This window comes from Phaseolus vulgaris, chromosome 5, assembly GCF_051622355.1.
Source record: "Phaseolus vulgaris cultivar YP4 chromosome 5, ASM5162235v1, whole genome shotgun sequence".
In the NCBI taxonomy this organism is placed as follows: Eukaryota; Viridiplantae; Streptophyta; class Magnoliopsida; order Fabales; family Fabaceae; genus Phaseolus; species Phaseolus vulgaris.
In genome coordinates, this window is record NC_143502.1 from 42,824,397 (window position 1) to 42,847,549 (window position 23,153).

At 28.2% G+C, this 23,153-nt stretch overlaps 1 protein-coding gene and 1 long non-coding RNA gene across 2 annotated transcripts; one reads left to right on the top strand and one right to left on the bottom strand.

Annotated features, from left to right (window-relative positions):
* Window positions 1-3,251: 3,251 nt before the first annotated feature.
* On the bottom strand, window positions 3,252-5,644 carry LOC150027662 (uncharacterized). Its single transcript, XR_016521103.1, has 2 exons — window positions 4,806-5,644; window positions 3,252-3,561 (listed from the first exon to the last, which is right to left on the bottom strand). It is a non-coding gene; the product is annotated as an uncharacterized LOC150027662 (long non-coding RNA).
* Window positions 5,645-14,033: 8,389 nt separating this feature from the next.
* On the top strand, window positions 14,034-16,270 carry LOC137835989 (gibberellin 3-beta-dioxygenase 1). Its single transcript, XM_068644778.2, has 2 exons — window positions 14,034-14,736; window positions 15,262-16,270. The coding sequence occupies exons 1-2, from the start codon at window positions 14,255-14,257 to the stop codon at window positions 15,875-15,877; spliced, it is 1,098 nt and encodes a 365-aa protein (XP_068500879.1). The 5' UTR covers window positions 14,034-14,254; the 3' UTR covers window positions 15,878-16,270.
* The last annotated feature ends 6,883 nt before the right edge of the window (window positions 16,271-23,153 follow it).

A 23,153-nucleotide genomic window follows, 5' to 3' on the forward strand; every position in this document is an offset into this window, starting at 1 on the left:
TGAAATTATATCTCTTGTGAATGTTGATCTAACTTTTCATGAAAGTACAGTGAGAAGCATCACAATTGTCTAACGCAGAAACGTATGTAGATGAAGAAGATGTTCATGTCATACCTGTCACGAGGAGACAAATTGTAACCACATTTCATTGATAACATGTGCAACAACACCCTGAGAAGATATCAAAGGTTGTGGAATAGTTTTATATTGGCGCAACACACACTCAAACATGATAAACTGTCTAATAAATAAATAGACTCGAAAGGCCTACTCGAGCAGTGGTCACCATATCCAAGTGATCACATCATGTGTGAGTTCATCCAACAACACTCGCACAACAACAGTAGAGATATGATGTGAAGCGAGGTAACGCGCTGCTTATGGGTGTACTTCATCATAGTTAGGGTTAATATCTTTTTTTCCATAATCAGAAAGTACTCATATATTCATGTATGTGTAATTCGAACAAAACAATTATACATAAATGTTAAAAAAATATATTTAACATTTGTAGAATCTGGAAACATTTTTAGAATTTATAAATAACTTTCAGATTTTATAATCCGGAATGTGTTTATAAAATAAAAAAAATGATAGAGGTTCAAATCAATGAAAAACCAGTCAAATACCAATGAAAAACCAACATTTTCTACCACAAAACCAACCCAAATCTCCAATACATGATAACTAGACCACAAATGACCTCTAAAATGCTACCAAACAATGTAAAGAACCATTGCAAAGCTTGAACAAACTCAAATAGGATTCTTGGGTGTTGTGGGGGTGAAAACTGGAAAGAAAGTGAAGTGTGTAGGAATTATGATTATTTATTTTACTTAAGAAAAAAAATATCTTTTCACATAACATATGAGTGAAAGAAGAAGGTAAAGAGGTGCAGAAAGAAAAAACTACATTAGAGTTGTCCTGGGTTTTCTTTTGTTATTTTTTTTTTGTCATTAATTGTCATGCTCTTTCATATATAAGTGATTCACTTAAGTGCAATAGTGCTAGTGGAACCCTTACTCAAAAAGCTCCAAAAGTTCATGTTTTTTAATACATTTTTTAGACAAAACGTTGCCTAATTAGTCCCCTTTTCTCCTACCAAAAATAGGTATTTTTTCACAAAATTATTTAAATCTATAACTTTTCATAAAATTACAAAAATAGATGAATTGTATTTAAAAAAAAAATTATAATAAAAACCGTATTTACAAACACAGTTTTATTTTTTTTTTTAAATTGAACGAATTCATCATTCAAAACCACAATTTTAATTTTATTTTTTTTATAATATTGAAGTGGCATGCCAAAGTATAACCTCGATTTTATTATTAAAACTAAACATATATTTCTTTGTACATTATAATAACAATAAAATTAATAATGATACTAATACTTATGATAATATTATTTATAGTAAGACTATGATAATAATCTGTACTGTTATTACTGTAATAAGAAAAGTATAAAAGTGTTAATTTTTAACATTATTATAATAATTTTAATATAATATTAATAATAACAGTAATGATAATAATAAATCAGATTTTCCACCACGATTTATCTTTTTATTTATTTAAAAAATATTAAAGTAATTTTAAATAAATTACAACACTTTGATAAGAAAACAAATTAATTTACCTGCACCAGTTTTTAAATGATTACTTAACCTATTTAACCCTAATCCTAACTTTACAAATAGGACAATAGTTGCTGAACTTATAAGAAGACAAAAGTTTGGCCAGCAAATTATTAGTTTAAAAATAAACAAAATTATTAAAATGATATATTAATAGTTTAAAGAATAATAGAATGCAAAGGATTTTTTTAGAAAAAAAAAACTCACCTTTAATTTAACTTAAATACCTAATCATTGATCTGAAATGAAAACTGGACCGAATCAATCATTTGACCGAAAAATGGTTCATGATTTAACTTTTGAACAAAATAAATCATTCATTTGACTTTAAAAAAAAGGTAAAATAACACAAAAATTATTAGTTCATAAGGATCAATAAAACTGTTTGATGTAACCCCATTTATTTATTTTTAAATAATAAAAAATAACATTTTATTTTTTAATTAAAAAATCATTTTTATCATCAGTGGACGTGGGTTGAGACTTAAAGCTGAACACTATAGTATAATTGACTAGACATGTATGGATAATTGAATTTTAATAACGTATTTTTTTATCAGCAAAGATATTTTTTGAAAGAACGTATAAAATAAAAAATTTAATATTTATAGTTATTAGTATTATAGTTTATGAACTTAGAATACTATTTTAAGGAGTATTTATTTATTATTTTATTAATACGAATTCAATTTTGAAACTACTTTTTTAAGGATAAAACTTAGATTAGATACACTATAACTAAACTAGTATTATCTTATCCGCCGAATTTGAATGTTTCAAAGACACAATAGTTTTATAGGAATGAAAAATATGAGTTTGAACGTATTAATGTATGTTAATATTAGTTAAATTGTAAAAAAATTAAGTAATATTAACGTTACACTACTAAAAAAAATTATCAAATAAAAATTAACTTTAAAAATAAAAAATAATTAGTTACTATAGTGATTAAATTAAAGATTATTTTAGAAACTAAAAAAAAATTGGTTTCTAAATTAGTTTATATTATTGTTAAATAGTTTCTAAATTGATATCTAATTAAAGGTTTTGCTATCAAATTTAGAATCTAAATAATTTTTATTTAAAAACTTGGTAGTTAATTAGATATCAATTTAGAAACTATTTAACAATAATAGAAATTAATTGAGAAACCAAAAATCTTTTTAATTTCTAAAATGGTCTCTAATTTAGTTAATATAACAATTAATTATTTTTTATATCTAGAATTTGTTTCTATTTGATGATTTTCTTGTAATGTTAATTGCGATACGTGTTTTAATTAGATCCAACGGTAAAAGGCTTCTTCATATATTATAAATAGATACAACAATCAAGACAAATGTACATCATTATTATAACATTAATTGCACTGAATATCGAATACTTATTTAATTGTTGTCGAATAACCTTTTATAGGTATAGTCCCAATCCAAATACTAAAAAAGAAGAGAAAGGAAGGAGAACACAACTAAAAGAAAAAGATCAATTATTCAACGAGTAGTAATTACTCTGAGAGTGTCTCTTACAAGAACATCTTTCATTATAAATGAATTTTTATTTGGTTAATGAATATTATTTTTGATCATATTGGTAAAGAAGAAGAACAAAAGAGTAGTATTCAATGAGGTTTTTGAATTGGTAAAGTTTGATTTAAAAAAGCAAGAGATGAGAGTAGCCATAGGAGAGGGTCCAGTTTGAAGGAAACACGTGCAATAATTATCGTGAGTCTTGTCTCCACCATAGTTTGTTGTGTTCTTGAGAAGGCTCTAGCATTGCTCTATTGTGTTGTGAATGAGTGAGAAATCAGAATCAAAAGCCTACAATTATGTAACCCTTTGCTTCTCCATTAGTGTACCTTGATGCAAAGTGTTTTCATATGAAAGATGCCTTTCTCTCTCACCTTATCTCTTTCTTCTCTTTTTCTAAAAACAACAACATTGCAACAAAATTATCATCACATAATGCTTAAGATTTACACTACACTTCAGACACATAAGTATTCATCTCTGTTTATTGGTCTCATCATTATTCTTTAATAAAATGCTGAGCATATTTGTAATAAAATTAACTAAAATACTATATCTTTTTCTCAATGCATTTTTTAATTTTGTGCTGTCAAATATATTCTTTGAGATAGTTTTGTTAGGATATTATCTGTTTTGAAGTTTTTAAACTCCGTCACAGTTTTGTTCTAAAAAACGTTTTAACAGGTTGAGAGAGTAAATAGTATATAAATTGTTGTTGACTTTGACTCTTAAACGATGTTGAACTATATTAGTAGTACTAAAACCTTTTTAATTGAGAAAAAGGTGGATGTAGGGATCCATGCGTATACAAAACTTTTTTTCTTTTTTTTATTATTTTCAATAGTGAAAATTTGACATTTTTGTCATATTTATTTTATTTTCATGTTCTTTCTTCCTAAGAATGGTTTTGTAAAGTATATTAACCAAGTTGTCAAGTACACTGAGTATATTGAGTTTAATGTTTAAGTGTTATACTAACAAAATTGCATTGTTATTTAAATAAAATAATCATTGATATAACTTTCTTACCAACTATTTAAAAAAAAATAATCTTAATGAACCCATTATATATGATTGAAAAGTATTAATTATTACAAATTTATAATTTTATATGATAATAATAATAATTTATAATTTGTATTTGTCATTATCAAATCAATCAAATAAGTGAAAATAATGTTTGACCTAGATTCAAGTCATTTATATCATAATTATTATATGTATTAAGAAGTGAACTTATTAAGAGAAGCGAAATTTGTCAACTCGTTCAACATATGACCTGGTCGTTTAACAAATTTTTGTTAGGATATATCTTAAATGACTCTGATAACACGTTAAAAAACAGACTTTAAGTCTAACTCAACCTTATAAAATTGATTTATTAAGTAAGATTTGTATACACTTATATACTACCAAATTTCTTATTTTTTTTTTATGTGGAATCTCCAATACCGTGTTCGCCTCGTGATTAATTAGTTTGAGTAAATATTTGAAGAGAAATTTAAAGAAAAAACAAAACTTTATGTGATAGAGTTTTTTTTTTTTCTTTTAAATGGAAAAGAGTGTGATTGTTAAGATGATAGCATAGGCATATAAACCCTAATAAGCATATAGTTTTGTAGATAGCTGCATAGGCTTACAAATGCACGAGGAAGATGCCACCCAGTTATGTTGAAACATGACGAATCTTTCTTTTATGGTGCTACTTTCTTCATCAAAATCATTTGCTGCAAGTAGAAACCTAAACAAAGTGGAATATCTCCAAACATAAACATCCTAGTACTCCAGATACTTTTTTCTATTCGTCCTTCTTTTGTTTTTAAAGTATACTCTAACATGTGTTATACCAGGATACAAGTATATGAAACTTCTACAAACTAAACACAAATGAATTTTATTTTTCACACAAATTTATAAGAAATAATAAGAAAGAAGGACAAAACCTTTTTTTTATCGGTAAAATAAAAATAAAAATATATGAATCACTTTAGTGATAGTCTAACCCTTAAACTATTTAAGGAGATTCTTGATCATAAACAAAAAAGTCACCGGATCAAGACACCAATCAGACAAGGAAAAACAAGTAGAGACAAATTTAGTTGTAATTCAAGACCAAACATTTACTTAAACAAAAAAAATAAATTCGGAATGATGAATCACTTCACCTCTAAAGATATGTCTATTCTTATGCTTCCAAATTTCATCAATAACTACCATCCAAACATTTTCATTTATAAGCAAACATCAAAACATTCATGCATGTAAGTTTTTTCCTATTCCTTAAAATTAGGAGCATGGGGTTTGATTTCCTTGTATAACGTGTCCTATTTCTTCCTAGATCTTAGGTATTTCCTAGTTTTTCTTTTCATGGGAAAAAGACAAGGGAAAGAAAGAAAGAAAACAAAAGAAAAAAACTTTCATACAAGAAGAATAAAGAAGTAACCATACGAAACCAAACTCCATTCGATTGGTTAAATCAAAATTAATTTGGGCAATCCTACATCTTAATTAGTTATTATAAAATATACAAAAATAGGTACATTCTTTGACATTATGGATAAGGCATTGTGATTAAATTGTTTTTCCAAATCTCTTAAAAGTCATTAAAACGTGTTTAAGGTATATATAATAATGCATGTTTGAGATGAATTTGGATTGTGTAATCCATTGGCACCACACCATAGAATAACACACTTTGTTTTTAGATATTGGAAAGACGTTCAACCAATGTTGCAAAAGCCACCCTTTTCTTTAAATTACAAGAATCTCTAATCAAAAGTCAAGACAGTATCTTACAAAAAGAAAAAAAAAAGTGAACTATGTCGCGTGGTTTAAACTAATTCCTTGTGTATTCTCATAAATATATAAAGCCATCATTTTAAATAAATAATTAAATATGTTTTTTCGTACTTTTATATTAAATTAATTTTTATCGTTAGTCCAAACTTTAGATATCCAATAGTAAGAAAATTATTGGAATTAATTTTTATAAAAAAAAATTATGTCTTGAGGATTGATTTGATGGTTGGTAGAGTCCGATTAATGTGTGTAGGTCGAGTATTGAGCAGGTTAACTTTGATCACTTTCTATATAATGATTGAGATACCCTGAAGTGTATGTATAAAGATTAAGACACCTCTGAAGTGTCTCATTTTTATTTTATTTAGTTTTTGCTGATAAAAAAATAAAATAAAAAAAATTACGGCAAACCAATTTCAATGTAAACTAGGATGTTAAAATATTAATGTTAATCCATCGCTGATTTTGATGTTATAATAGTATAATACCGTCTAAACTATAAATTTATTATTTACATTGCAAAAAATATTCGACTTATTTCAATAGTGTTCTTATTACAAATAATTAAAAAATCTAAAATTTGTACTAGGGACAAAAATCAATTTCGTTATAAGTCGGAAGAAAAATATATTTAATCCTTAAATAAATTAAAATTGTTTATCAGCCTGCAAATTAAGCTTCTCGTATTCTTTAAAGTAAGAAAGTACCAATCCATGTGAGATGTGGTTTTTTTCAAAAACTTATTTTACATATTTAATTCATATTTTGTTTTAAAATCGTATTGACTATTAAGCCATGTTTACGAACGCGTAAGTACATCAATTTACGTACAATTATTTTAGTTTAAAGATGTAGATTAAGTTTTATACTATATTCTTTACATTTCTACTTTTCTATGGTTTATATTTTAAATATTAATAAAGTTTAGTTAAATTATAATTTTTTATAATTTTGCTTCAAGAGATAAGGTGACTATTACTTTTATTTTCTTATTTTCACTTATTTGGTCGACCATCAAATTAAAATGAGAAAAAAAGAGTAGATCAATATGTTGGAGATAAAAAAAAAATAACTATTATATTATCTTATTGACAGTATTAGACCACACAATACTTAAACAAATAAAAAACAATTACACAACTACTTTTACTTATTTAATTTGATAAATACATAAATTTATATTTTGTTAGCAGATTTGTTTTCTCATTAACGATAAGAATAGTAGTTTTTATAGCCAACTATAATACTTATTGATTGATCATATATATTTTTATATGTTCTTTTTAGATTAAAGATTTTCACGTTTAGTTTTAGTAGATTTCTTAAAAACTTATCTTCTAATATTTCAATTAATTTAATAAAATTAATATATAGTATTTTTACTCTAGCTAAATTAATGGAAATACTATTTAACATTTTTTTCTTGTAAATTTCCCTGAATCAATTAAAAGTTAATTATCGAGGAAGAGAGCGTCTAAAAATAATAATGTTTCCCTTAATTGCCCTAAAATATTATAGGTCGCTTTAATGACCTATCAGACAAGGAATTTTTAGAATTACTTTCAATCTGCAGTAAACTAAATTAAACTATATTAAAATAATTTGAGTATATTTTCTGAAAAAACCTTAACATGTATAATATTAAAGTTAATAAAATTTTAAATAAATCTTTAAATATATAAGTTTGTTCCGACCTCAGTTTTGAGAGATAACATTGTTAGGATCAATCACCATCTGAGGTATTATCCGCTCTGGAAGTCGGTGCTCCATCACAGTTTTATCTTTAAAATATGTTTTAGTGGATGAAGGAAGGAATGTGTATTTAAACTGCCATTAACTTCGACTCCGCTATGAGGTTCATACACTTCTTTTAAATGACGTGTTCGGACACTGACACACTCGTAAGACACGTATCAATGAAGTGTCAAATTCAATATGATTATAAAAATAAGAAATAAATCATTTTGAACCTGTCATGAAAAACATATTTTTATATTTCTACTAAAAAATTGAGACATACTTGTCCACATAAATTTTTATTGTCAATTTATATAATTCGTACTTATATAATGTATAGATTTGTGTCCGGTGTCCTACATTTTAAAAATTATACGTATCTTTGTGTCTGTGTCGTAACTTTTAAGTGACGTGAGATTATATTTTGACTTTATCAGAACAAGTTTTATTATATATATTTTTTACACAATTTATATATATATATATATATATATATATATATATATATATATATAAAAGTAAATAATAAAAAAGTGTATAAAAAAGAAAAAATGTATATAAAAAGGTGTGGGTTCAGTAGCGACCCAAACGATTCCGACCTCACCATGTTTGAGCCACGTGAAGTGCATGTGCAAGCAGAGAGTATTGAGGGCATTATTATAAAATTAAATTATTTTAATGAATGAATGAGTGAATGTGTGCGTATGTTATGTGTGATATCATGAACACATACACGAGCCCATGTCCCGTGAATGCATGTCATGTCATCACCAATTACAACAACAGGCCCATCACCAATTCAATGATGTCATATATATATATGCATACATAATTATTTTTACTTCATAACATTTTCTTTTTCCTTATTACTATTTTATGTCTGTTTAAAAAAATTATACACAGCATATAAAATAGAAAATTAATTTTCTTTTTATTTCAATATAAATAAATAAATAATAGGGTTTGTGAAGGCACTGCAACATTTAAAACACTAATTCAACCACAAAATATTTACTGGTTTTTCGTGAAAATAATTATCATATATACATCTGAATAATGAATGGCACAGGAAGCACAAACTCTCATCCACTCATTTCCACCTTTGTTTATTTTTTTATTTAATAATAAGTTTATGATTTTTTTACTTTTTAGTCATTCTGCTAAAGATATTCCAAATAAAATATGATGGTATGAGAGTTAAAAAGTTATTTATATAACTTAAATGTATCTACTATTTATATTTTTTATTGAATTTTTATTATCATGAACTCATGTAAATTAAAAAAATTGCAATTACATCTTAATTATATGATTGTTTCCTCCATATCTTTATCTAAATTAGTTAGAAGAGTTGTATATAAACAGACTTGAAAGTAAATATAGTAAGAGAGATTATGATTGAGTTTATGTATAAGGGTTGGATCACTCATAAAACGGATCATATTTTTATATTTTTTTTATTATCGATAAAAAAAATATCTTAATTATACTTTATAAATAATATAATTTTATTGATTAAATAATATTTTAAAATCTCTTAATGGCTAAATTTCCATTGTGTATTTCTTTTGAGAAATTGTTAATATTTATTAAAGATAATGTTTATTATTTGTAATTGAATGAACTGTGAACAAAAATATTATAATTGTACAAGTATTGAAATTGAAAACTTGGTAGAACCTCACATTAATTGATATGATATTTCCACTTTGTGTATGTTGCTCAATTATGTGATATTATTGTCTTCTTCCCTTTAAAGTTTTTATATGTGTTTCTGAGTTGTCATGTGTCAGTCAATTCCTTCTAATTCAGTCCTCTGATAGACAGTAAAAAAAAATTGTTAGTAGAAGTTATCTTGTTTAGTATATTTACTTTCAAATCTTATTTATATTATTTTGTATTTATTTAAAACTTCATTAACTTCTTATAAATTTGCATAGTTTTAACTGAATATTTATTAGAATTTTCTTTCTACTGACATGACCAATAAATTAGATATTTATTATGAATCACAGATATTGATATTGAAGAAGAGATGATTGACTTGAACCAAGGATAAGATATGAAGATAAAATAAAATGATAAAATATTTAAATAAAAATAAAACATTTTAAATAATCAAATAAAATTATAATATGTAATAAAGGTTTAATTAAAATATTTAAATTTATAACAAACAAATATTATTTTAATTTACTTAAGTCACGAAATCCAATGAAGTAATGTGCTTGAGTCTTGTTATGAATTCTTTGATTTAAAAGAAATTGTCAATATTTTATTTAGATTGGAGGATGAAAAATAAGAAAGTAAAAAAGTAAAAAATAAAAATAAGTAAAAGGTAAAATTTATTTATTTATTTATTATTAATGATATTATTTTATTTATTAAATTTATTATAAAAATCTAAGTATTAGTAAAGTATTAACAAAGAAATCATTTTTAAGAACTAATGTAACATAATCGTAATATATATAGGTAAATATTAATGAAAATATCTATTATATAATTAACTAAATAAAAGATATCATGATTATGAATTTTTTATGTAAATTTCTTTAAATTAATAAGACGAATTTCTTTTTAAATATATTTTTAATATTGACGACTAAATTAATAGTTAATACTTTAATATAACATGATGTATGCATATAATATTTATAATTTTTCATTAGTAATTAAAATGACTTACTTTATGATTTGGAGTGAGTTTCTCTTATAAATAATCGTGTCAAAAGAGACAAAATATTTCAATTGTAAATAGCAGAAAAATCTAATTTTTTTTTTCTAGTTTAAATAAGGTTTTAATTAATATAAAATTAATGAGTTTAATTATTATATTTTTTTATTTCGCTTTTCCCCTTTCAAAAAGTTAAAACAAAATTTATAAGATGTTAACAATTTATATGTTTAGCAACAAATATCAAGTGATCATCTAGATATTATAAGTACATAAAAAATAGTTTTAGAGTAGAAAAAAATAGTTTTAGAGGAGAAGTGATAATTAAAATAATATCTGAATATTATAAAAAAGTTGTATGAATAAAAAAATTAATTATTTAGGATTTATTTTAAAATTATTACTATTTCTCTTTAAATTTTTTATTTATTTTCTCTTTATATTTCTAACTTCATCTTTAATCCGATTGAGAATTGAATGTCACCTTTGAATTTTTTACAATGAATAGAGAAAAATTGTATGATTAGATTTTTTATTAAAGTAAATTCAATTTCTACTCATTTATTCTTTAAGTCACTATTGAGTTTTTCTTAGCATCTATATACACATGTCTTGCATGTGAGCTATTTGACTATAGGATTAACATATGTTAGTTCATGGTCCTAGAGATGTGTTTAGATGATTAATCAAGATTCTCTGGAGTAGGTTAGACTATCACTCATTTCTTTAAGAGTCGGAGCTCATTGCGAGTACTCATAAATCCGGTAAGAGAAACTAGTTTTATCTTTCAATAAAATTCTAAGTTAAAAGATCTAGATATAAATGTGATGTGGTTTGTTGAATGAAATATGTGTTATTTGATGAAAATAGTTTGAAGTTTAAAAAAATTGATAAGTGATTGATTGTGAGATGTATTTCAAGTTTAAGTTTTAGACTTATTGTGATTTAAATGAGATATACTAGTATATATAAATCAATACAATATAGATTTAGACTAACTTTCTCTTTTTGGGTGCTTTCTGCTTTAGTTTTGCTCACCGCCAACTCCCTCTGCTCCTGCGGATTAAAAAATAATATTTATAAGGTTTTTAATAGTTGTTTTGTTGCATAATTATTTGCTGCTTTAATTAAATTATATTAAATTTTAATTATACATGTATTTGAAACATTGAATTTATGTGTTTGTGTAATTTTTTTTACACCTTTTAATTTTTTGAAAAATCTAATTTTCTATTTGATTAAATGGTATATATTGTTGTGTAATATGAACTATAGATTATATGGAAATGTGATTGTAACATATTAATTTTAGAAAATGAAATATCGTGCTGAGATTGTTATGATATGTATTGAATCAAATATTCGTTTAGAAGGAAATATTTTGAATCTATTGGTATATTAGAATAATACAGATGAAGGTTATTACGTAGTGAGAGTCAAATGAGGTTCATATGACTAAGTCCGCGATTTACTGATCTAGCAAGTCATATGCATTAACTCTATCATATAGTTGTGTGGAGAGATATCACAACATAGGTAATATGATAAGTGCAAATCTTTGAGTAGAGGTAAGTGTGTTTACATGAATTTCTAACATGAGTAATATTGAATGAGTTATATATAGACACACTTCACTGTTACATTGAAATTGATGAAGTGTGATGATTAATATGTTTGCAATTGAATTATTTGAATATAAAATTATATTGAAAGTTTTAAAATTTTCAATTTATCCTTTTTAAAAAAAAAAACACAGGAATATATATGATGTTACAAGTGTTAGAGCTTTACAACAAGTCGATGAAGTTTTTTCTTTAAATTTCTTATTTTGGCATATTTTGTAAATAAATTTATTTTAATAAATATATAAATAAATTTTACACAAAGAACACAAATACTTGTACATATTTAATTATATAAAATAAAAATGCATGACTAAATTAAGACATTTTAACGATTATATATAATTTCATCATTTTATTTTAAAGTTAATATACATACTAATATATGCATTTACAATGTAATATTTTGTAGGGCAAAAAATCTATTTAATTATCCGTCACGCACAAGGATATATATTGATTTTATCTCAAACTTATTATCGAATTTAAAATTGTGTATATAAATAATTTACAAACTTATTATATCAATTAATTTAAAATTATTTAGTACTTTGTATTACTATATATTATGGGTGGTCCGATAGCGGTGACACGATAGACCCAACAAATACTCACTAGGATAGACTCAAAATGGCTCTGATACCATCTTACAAAGTGGACTTTAAGCCTAACTCAACCCCATAAAATCGACTCGATAAGGTGAAGTTTGCACCCACTTATATACAATGAAAGGCTCTAATCTCTAGTCGATGTGGGATCTCCAACACTTTGTAAATATATATTAAAGCTATATAATAGTATTAAAAAATATAAAAACAAAGACTATTATGCTTATCATCGATGAATTTTAATAGAGTTTAATACAAAAAAAAAATATAATTATAATTTAGTAATGAGATAGAAGAATATATTTTGATAATATTATTTAAATAATTAAAGTTAGTAGCATATGTCTTTATATAATAAAGAGACCTTGTTTTGTGGAGATGGGCAATTTGGTCACATGCAACCAATCCAAATTGGGGTATTTTGATTATTAATCATTGTCGTATAGCGAATGTGATATATCAGAACCAAGTTGAAGATTTTGATTTAAATGTTTTTTTCTACTCAAGGACAAGACAAGGGCACATGTTGAGGTAGGGGCCCCTATTTTTCTTCCAACCCTTCAACTTTCAGATGCCTCTCCCATCTTCAATTTTACTTATATTTCTCCCACCAAAGGACAACATAGTCCTTTCCCATTTCTTCTTTTGTTTTTTTCTCTAATTAATACACATTTTCTAGTCTACACTTTTTAATATATAATTTTTAATTACTTGTTATTTTTATAAGTCTTTAGTAGGAGATAAGTTAGTGTTCATCACTCACTTGTATTGCATTTGTAGAATTTCTTTATATAATTTCGGTGCACTAAAACATAAATATGAAATAAGAAAGAAAAATATATTTTTAAAAAATTTGTATTCTTTAACTTTCAGGTTAGAGGTCAAGTTGTGCATGAGATTATATTTATAGATGCTGGTGATAAAATCAACAAACTTTTTTCAGAAAAAATTCAAAATGACCCAACAACTCTCACTGAAATATAACTCTGATATCATATTAAAAAATAATTTTAAGGCTAATTCAATCTTATAAAACTGACTTATAAGATGAGATTTACACTTTACACCTAGTTATTAAAATGTTCTGATCTTTAATGAATGTGAATCTCCAACATCTTTTAATATATACCCACATTTTAAAATACATATATAGAAAATAGAAATCTAACCTTTTATTATTATCTGTGAAATTTTCTGTATAAGAGTCGAGACATTCTAGAAATATCTCTCTTAGTTCATTGATTTTTTTTTAAATCTAATTGAAGTATGCATTTTTTTTTCCTAAACTTAAACTCCAACATCAATCAACACCTGAAAGGGAGAATTGAATAAAAACAAGTTTATCTCTAGGTTTAGGGTTAGGACAACGTTTTTGTCCCCATCTGCCCATCATGCTATATATATACACACACATATATACTCACTACGCACAATCATGTTCTCACCTCATCTCTATCTTTCCATGAGGTACCATGTTTTGTTTCAAGTACCAGCATCAATAGCTAGCAACTATTCTTGAACCTGTCATAATTACTCTCTTTTTTTTTTCTCTCTTTCAATTAGCCACATACCACTCTGAAGCAGTAGTATTCATTCAATATACCCTAATACTAATAAGTGGTCACTATCTGTTCCACTTCTGCACCATGCCTTCACTCTCAGAAGTCTACAGAGCCCACCCCGTTCACGTTCAACACAAGCACCCTGATTTGAACTCTCTGCAAGAACTCCCTGAATCTTACACTTGGACTCAAATGGAAGACCAAGCTAATAATCACCCTTCTAATTGTGGCCTCAACGAGGGTGTTCCCGTCATTGATCTCAATGACCCAAATGCTCCAAAGCTAATAGGTCATGCATGCATAAGTTGGGGAGTGTACCAAGTGGTCAACCATGGCATACCCTTCACTCTTCTCGATGAGATTCAGTGTCTTGGAGAGACCCTCTTCTCTCTTCCCTCTCACCACAAGCACAGAGCTGCTCGTTCCCCTGATGGTGTTGATGGCTATGGCCTCGCTCGCATCTCTTCCTTCTTCCCCAAACTCATGTGGTCCGAAGGCTTCACCATTGTTGGATCTCCTCTCGAGCGTTTTCGCCAACTGTGGCCCCAAGATTATAACAAATACTGGTTAGTCTACTCACTCTCACTCACACGCATGTAAACATCTTCATCCTCTCATCGTCTAGATGAAGATTACACATCGACTAGAAATTTCATAGTATATAAGTGAATGCAAATATCATTTCATAAACCGATTTTATGAGATTGAGCTAGGTTTAAAAGTTTATGTTGAGATCGATTAGAGCTTTTCATTATATATAAGTGGGTGCAAACCTTAACATCATGAGCTGATTTTATGGGATTGAAAATATATTCTAACAAGAGTTTGTTAGACATGATACCCGGTGTGAGACTCTTAACTAAACAGAACCACCTCCTTTCTCTTTCTCTTTCTTTACAAAAAGCTTTGTTTTGACTATTTCTTTTGTTGTTTTCGGGATGATAACAGTGGGTTAATTGTAATCACTCATCTTCTTATCATAATGAGCGGGGTATGGACCCACCTTAATCTAATGCACCAACATTGAAACAATGTACATGTGTTTTTTGACATGTCGGAAAAGTCGTGATTTTTGTTTTTTTTTGTTTCAGTGACACTGTCATGCAATACGATGAAACGATGAAAAAGCTTGCGGAAAAGCTGATGTGGCTGATGTTGGAATCTCTGGGCATTACAAAGGAAGACCTAAAATGGGCTGGTGCAAAAGGTCAATTCAAGAACACATGCGCTGCATTGCAGTTGAATTCGTACCCGACTTGTCCGGATCCGGATCGGGCCATGGGTCTCGCCGCCCACACCGACTCCACCCTTCTCACAATTCTCTACCAAAACAACATAAGCGGGTTGCAGGTTCACCGGAAAGGCACCGGGTGGGTGACGGTGCCACCGGTCCCCGGCGGGCTTGTGATAAACGTGGGCGACCTCCTCCACATTTTGTCAAACGGGTTGTACCCGAGTGTGCTCCACCGGGTCCTGGTGAACCGGGTCCAGCAAAGGCTTTCGGTTGCTTATTTATGTGGGCCCCCACCCAATGTATCGATTTGTCCACATGAGAAGTTAGTGGGCCCAAATCAGCCTCGTCTTTATAAGTCAGTGACGTGGAATGAGTACCTCGGAACCAAAGCAAAGCATTTCAACAAGGCACTCTCCACTGTTCTTGTTTCTTCAGCCATTAGTGAGTTCTTAGAAGCAAAAGAAACACAGTGAAACAGTGAGAAAAAGTGTTTGAACCTTTTGCATGGTCTATTTTGTAGCAAACACCTTTTTTTTTGGAGAATTGGTGGTTAATGTGAATTAGATGTGGTGGTTTTTGTTTGGCTCTAAAGGGGAATAGCCATTGAAAAGGATAAGATAGTCTCATTGTGTTTCATTTGTCTTTATATTGAAAGGGACATTACTAAATTCTCAACTTTTCATCATTCAATTCCACCACAGGGCACCACAAAAAAAAAACATTTTCCTTTCCAACTTCATATCTCTTTTTATGTTCATATTATTTTTAGGGTCCTAAACATTTATGATACCTTTAACTTGTCCATTTATGGCAAGCATAGAGATTGGTCCATCTATTAAAGATATTAAAATATTGAAGAATGATTACCCAATTTTCAATGTCTCAAATTTGGATGAAAAATCATTTTATATATACTTATTACATTTTTATTTTATTTTATTCCTTTGAAGATGGATTTAGTTGAAGCCGTATATGTACAAAGTGAGAGACATGCATTTATGGGAACCTTACAAAATCACTAGAGAATGGATTCTCTGCCTGCCCAACTTCTGTTTCCTCACTCATCCAATGCCTCACACATCCAATAAAAAAATAAAATAATAATAGAGAGTATTTCAAGATACTACAATCCTTATACAACAATCCTCAACAGTTATCTTTTAATTACTTGATCAACTTAATAAAATATCATAAATAGATAACTTCTCTGACACAATCCTACAAATATAATATTTCATAAAAACACTACGTGACATTAAAAATTTTACTATCTTTTTCAAATGAAAAGTTCTAAACAAAAACCAAAATATCCTCATGTTAAAACCCAAATCACAACCACTAAACGTCTTACGTCTTCTTCAATCTTCCACCTTTGAATTCCAACAAGATTCCTTTTCCTCATAGTGACTCTTCTCTACTAATAGACAAACATAAGAACTTTAACCATGCATACACTCCACATCCTTACCGCTCTAAAATATTTGACAATATTTTACAAATTATAAATCGAAGAAATGAACTCCTTCCAAATAACAAAATATAAACCAGAATTCTCCCGCATCAATAATGCACAAGAAGAAAAGCAAACCACGATCTCCATCTGGAATGAGACTTTTGTATATGGATCAGAGTACCTCTAATACTTCCATTTTAATCAATTATACATTGTTGATAAAAAAAAATGATAAGCACGTAATAGTTTGTGATTAAGTAAAAAATTGTTTAAAGTATAAGTTGTGATTCTCCAATTCAATAATGCGAGGAGAGTCTATAACTTAGGCAGACATATCCATTACTTTGTAAAATAGAAGTTCTCACACTTTAGGTGACAAAATAAGAATCCATAGATAAGTGATCATGGAAGTGGTACATAAACAAACAAACAAACACTTACCAGCTAGCTTCATACACTTTTTACCCCAACATAATATGAAACAATGTGCGCGAATAAATCTCAATGATTTGGTTTATGAAATCATTGTCTGAACGAACACACCATAATGTTGTTGCTGTCTCTCTGCAACCACGTGCTGGTGCCTTGCTCAAACCGTAGCAATAAAGTTGAAGCTTACAACATATCACGGGGAAGTGCCTATTTTTACCACTTTTCATCATCTCAATGCTTTGTCATGTTTCACCCTTATTTAGCTTCTTTTAATCCTTGTTTGTTCTATTTGCATATGCATGTTTTGTCCTACGCCTGTGTTGTTGGGGTCTTCACCCACGTATACGCATATTTCTTACACTTTCTTTCTCTCTAATCATTTTCCTCATTGAATAAACCCACCACGCACTTCTCCTATTCAAATAACAACACCCCAATGCATGTATGTGTTCGTGAGTCCTGAACCTTCCTGGATTTGAGGACACTTCGTTAGAAAAGGGATCAAACCGAATTCATCGCCATAAAATTTATTTGAGATTTCACATAAATTAAAAATAAAAATATTTTATAGTATTGTTCTCGAACGGGTTTGGGCCTAAAAAATGATTGCTCCTGCCTCTACTTTTGGTCGGTCACTGATGCTCCAAGCTCCCTGCTTCGCCTTCCTTCTCTCGGTCGTTTGGCTCCACAGGCGGTGGTGGTACCTGCAGAAGACACTCCAACGCTCAAGTCAGTCGGGGTGTTAACACTCAAGGTGTCAGAGTACTGTAGATAATAACATACCTTTTCTCCTTGAAATGTGTGTTATTTTTATTACCTTAGTGTGCCTTCATTGGTGGGTCAGGTTGGTTCATGTTTAAGGTTGCACTAAACAACCCTTAATTATGGATTAACTCTGCTTACTTAGTCAACCCTTGACTCGTCGTCAAGGGTCGGTTGATCGCGTGTTGTCATGTGACCTTCTCACCATGGTTAGGTGGTTAATTGGTTCGAGTGCTGGCCGACTCACCGAATCGTCCGGTTGTACCGGTACAAGTATATTAATAAATGTACATTTTTCATTTGAGATCTCTTATCAACTAAAAATAAAAACATTTCATAGTATATTAGTAAATGTAAATCTTATTTTATAATCTTTGATTTTATAAAGTTAAGTTAAGATAAATTTAAAATCTATTATAAGTTATAAGTGTGTGCAAATTGCAGAGCCACACATTACTATGTCAATGAGAGCAAATAAACATTTACTATGTATAGGGATAAAGTTTTCTATAAACGCTTTTAAAATAAAAAAAATGTAAATATTTAAAAATTCAAATTAGTTTATACATATAAATTAAAATTTTATACAAACTCTTAACCATTAATTTTCTAATTGACAGTAATATTTACCACTAAAAGCTGCTGCTATGTATCTTCCTCCTTTTATCTCCTGTGCAAAAATTCTGAGAAGTAACCGATTGCATGAATCATTGTTGAAGGAAAGGTATTCTGTTTCCAGATATTTGTACTTTGTTATGATGCAGTAAAACTATGAGGTTCTGAAATTTTGAACATACTTTGTTATGATCGTAATGAATTGGTTCTCATTCCAGGGATAATGAATGTATGATGTGAACTACTTCATGAAATGATTAATGAATACTTCCAAATGACAGTGACATGATGCAGCTTAATATGCAGATTAGATTGCCACCACACCACTCTCTTGTCGATAAGAAAGAAATGGTGCACAATTGATTAATTGGCACACCAAGATATGTAATGCTGCATTCCTATAGAAACTTCTTGTCTGTTCAAGATTTTTGTGTGTTATTACTATCTTGTTTAATCGATTTTGTTTAATAGAATAAAACAATATTTGTTTGCTATGTTGTTAACTTAATTTCAATTTAATTAGCCTTCACTACTCTGCTAGATCTGTGAGTTGTACTGCTGCATTACTACAGTAGTAAACTTAAGTGTGGTGCTGCATTAAAAACACTGTTTGTTATTCTCTTAAGACACAACACGACACACTAACAGTACTACAAAACAAAAGACATAGAACATGATATGAAGAGGAATGCTTGAAAAATACACTGATGTAAAATTATCTGTATTATGGAAAAGGTGCTAAATTAGAAGTGCAAAAGCTTGAATTTCTGAATTTTATAAGTGTTAGGTGTACTTGTATAGGCTAAGGGACCCTTTCAAATTCCTTTTAACCTCCTTCCTTCAATGTTGATGTTCGGTCGGTCGAGGTATCTGTGATTACATTCCAATGCCAGTGCTCTAATTTATATGTGAAGCAGAATGTATAAACGTACCATTTATAATACTTGAATTATGGACCTTGATCCTTATGGATCGAATATTAGTTGTTAACTGATATGCATAACGGTTTCTTAATATACGGAGTATATCTTTCAATTTAATCAGTATCATTTGTTACTTTAGAGATATTTTATGTATATTTCTAAGTGTGGGTTAACTCGAATGTCATAATAATTGTTGTTATTTATGACGTTTATGTCTTTTGACTCGGACAGTCGGTCATAGGATTGAGATAGGTCCGTCCGATACCGACTGATACATTGTACATTAGGTGTTGAAGGCCATAGTGCATAATTGACCACGTGGTTTGATCTAGATCAGTGAGAGGAGAGGCTATACGTAATGAAAAAGATCCAATAAGAGGTTGAAGTTTTGTGGCGTTTGAAACTGTGGCATGATTTGAGTCTGTGACGCAAGGTGCATGATTTGGTCATGGTTTATCTTTATCCAAAGGAATTCATGATGGGGAATGATTGAAGTGCCTCAAAGAGAAAGACAGCTAAATCCCAACTTTGAACAAATAATTGGTGAGTCTGAGTCTGTGAAGAGAAGAGGAACCCCTTTTGTGGTGAAGTTTTGTTGTTGTGTTTGAATACGGGCGCAATGTTTAGTGCATCACAATTATGGCTGATCTGACTGGTTTTGTTGCTACCTTGAGCTGCATTATGCAGTGCCAATTATAAATTTCATGTCACAGGACTATAGAATATATATGCGGCTCTTTCCAATGAACCCAAATCAGAGTTTTTGTCAAATATCAGAATCAAGTAATATATATATCAGAATCAATCTCAGTCACATCAACCATCTAGCTCATTCAAGCTAGATTTGAGTTGGGATTTTTTGAATGAGATGTTTTACTTACACATTTGAATAAGACCAATGTTCCTTCCTCATCTCATCAAACTTTTCAATTAATTCATATTGATGAGAAGCCAAAGTGACCTTGAGAGAAGCATCAATGATCTGTTACCAAGCTCTTCTCTGATCCCACCACACCACAATTCATAGCAGCACTATTATTATATTATGAATATCAGATAGATACAGATACCCTACAGTTGCTGCACTCATTCTCATTCGGTGTCAAAATTACAAAACACTATTTCATTAAATTAATGCACTCACTTTGTTTTTTTCCTAAGTCATTGTCTTTTCAAATTGTGAATGACCACTGTACCTTTCTTCTCTATCATCTGCATCAATTATTATTATTATTATCATCTTAATCTAATCAATGTGATTGAGAGATACCTCTGCTAATCAAGAAAGCTCAACCTCTGTGGGGGCTGGCTCCTAAATGGAAGCAAAGGTCTGTGCTACTGCTATGATCTTTTCTGGTTTTTTTCAAATCTGATCCATTTGTAATTACAGTTTCAATTGTTACATGTTTGGGAAGAAAGAAGCGATCTTACGAACTCAGGTGAACTTTAAGTTTAACTCAATCCCATCAAATCAGTTTATGAGATTGAGATTTGTACCACTTATATACAATGAAAGACTCTAATCTCTAGTCGATATGGGATCTTCAACAAAGATTAAAGATTATTATTGAACATATGAATTTGTGTTACACGTTCAATAGTAGACGGGACACAGTTTCTTTTCTTTTCATTCTGCTAAGAAGACGTGACATGCTCTGTCTCTACCTTATAATAATACACATGCAAATAAAATATCATAAGAACAAGATATAATAAAAACACAACTCTGAACAGCTGCTTCATCCAAAAGATTTTGACATATATGTATCAAGAAATTTGGTGAAGATGTACGACTCGAGTAAAGACAAGAACAAATTATAATATAGCGATTAGAAATAAGAATAAAATAGTATATAAATGAGTATAAATTTTATTATTTATATAAGATTTTTACATATACTATTAATGTAGTACACATTTTATTATATAAATTTGAGTTAAAATATGTATGTTTTTCATAAACATGGTTGCTTAAGTTTTGAAAAAATTCAATTTATTTTAAAAAAATGAAAAGAATAATAAGTACTTATTATAGAAAATAATATTAATTTCAAGAAAATACTATTTACCTATATTTTACTTTGAAAATAAGAAGTAATGTATATATATAACTGCGGAGTTTAAAAAAGAGTTGGAGGGGTCAAAGTGCTTAAATATTAATTGTTCTTGAAATTGTATTCCGATTAATATTTTATTTTATTTTATTAATAACACTCAAGTTTCCCTGCTCTATATAAATTTTCTACTTGTATAAAAATTAAAAAAATATTTGTAAATTATTTTGTAATGAAAATATAAGAATAATATTTTTAATACAAAAAAAATAATACAAGAATAGGAAAAAAATCTATAAATTAGGAAACTAGTATCACATTTTTTCAGCAAAACATACAATAATCTATATTTTTGGCAAGAAAACTTTATAGTTTGAAGTCATATTACGTAAGTTTTACCTTAAAAAAAGAGTTAATTAGTTAATGTTTTGTAAGAATATCTATACTAAAAATGAGAAAAGAAGGGTATATAAAAAATCAGGTTTCAAAAAATATAACAAAAGTTAGTTTTTATGTTACAAAAGGCAATTAATTAATACAATAGATGCTTTATAAAAAAAATGTTATTCAATTTTGTACGATGTTATGAAAAAAACCTTAAAATATAAAAAGTAATATTGATTTCTTGAATCACTAAATTTACAAATTTCTTGAATCTTTGATGGAGAACTGGATGAATTTTCACAGTATTTTATAAAAATCTAATTATAGTTTAGTGAATTTTAGTTTGTGTAATGCATTAAACATAGATATATTTTAGTTTGTGTAAATTGAGTGAATTTTGATTTTGGGTCCAATAATTTTTTTTCTTTATTTTCATTTAATATTATGGATAATTTTTTTTATTCCTAGTATTATATCATTAACTTATATACTGAATAAAAAGTTAAAGACAATGATACTTATTAGTGTGATACAATGTGAAGAAGTGATGTTTATAATTTTTCTAAGATCCTTAAGAAAATATTATTTTTACATGAAAAGGTGTAATTTGGAAATCTAAATGAAGATGGTTGATACTGGATTCCAGAGCGAGGACACAGCTAAACCTAAACAGGGTTTAGAGACCAAAAAACAGCCCAACGTGCTCTACCTATTCCTTTTCACCAAACATGGCAAAATGGTTATTCCTTTACACCAAACATGGAAAAATGGTAGACAAAAAGTGCTTAAATTTTGCCAATTGTCCAAACATGGCATTTCAAAATGTATTATGGATTTAGTATTCTAGAATAAATTTGTTCTGGATTTGAATTTCTGGAATACTTTTTCAGATTAGGCTTCTCGGAACAACTTTATTAAATAGTCTTTTTAGAATATGTATCTGGATTTTTCTTTTTCAGAATCTCTTTTTTAAAATATATTTTTTGGATTTTATTTTCTGCAACCTCTTTTTTATAATGTATTATTTGCATTTCGCATTTACTTTTTAGGAATAAGATTTTGGTTTTCCAATTTTATTTTGGAATTTGATTGGGCGAGGTTATTATTGATTGAGTGCCAAAAAAAC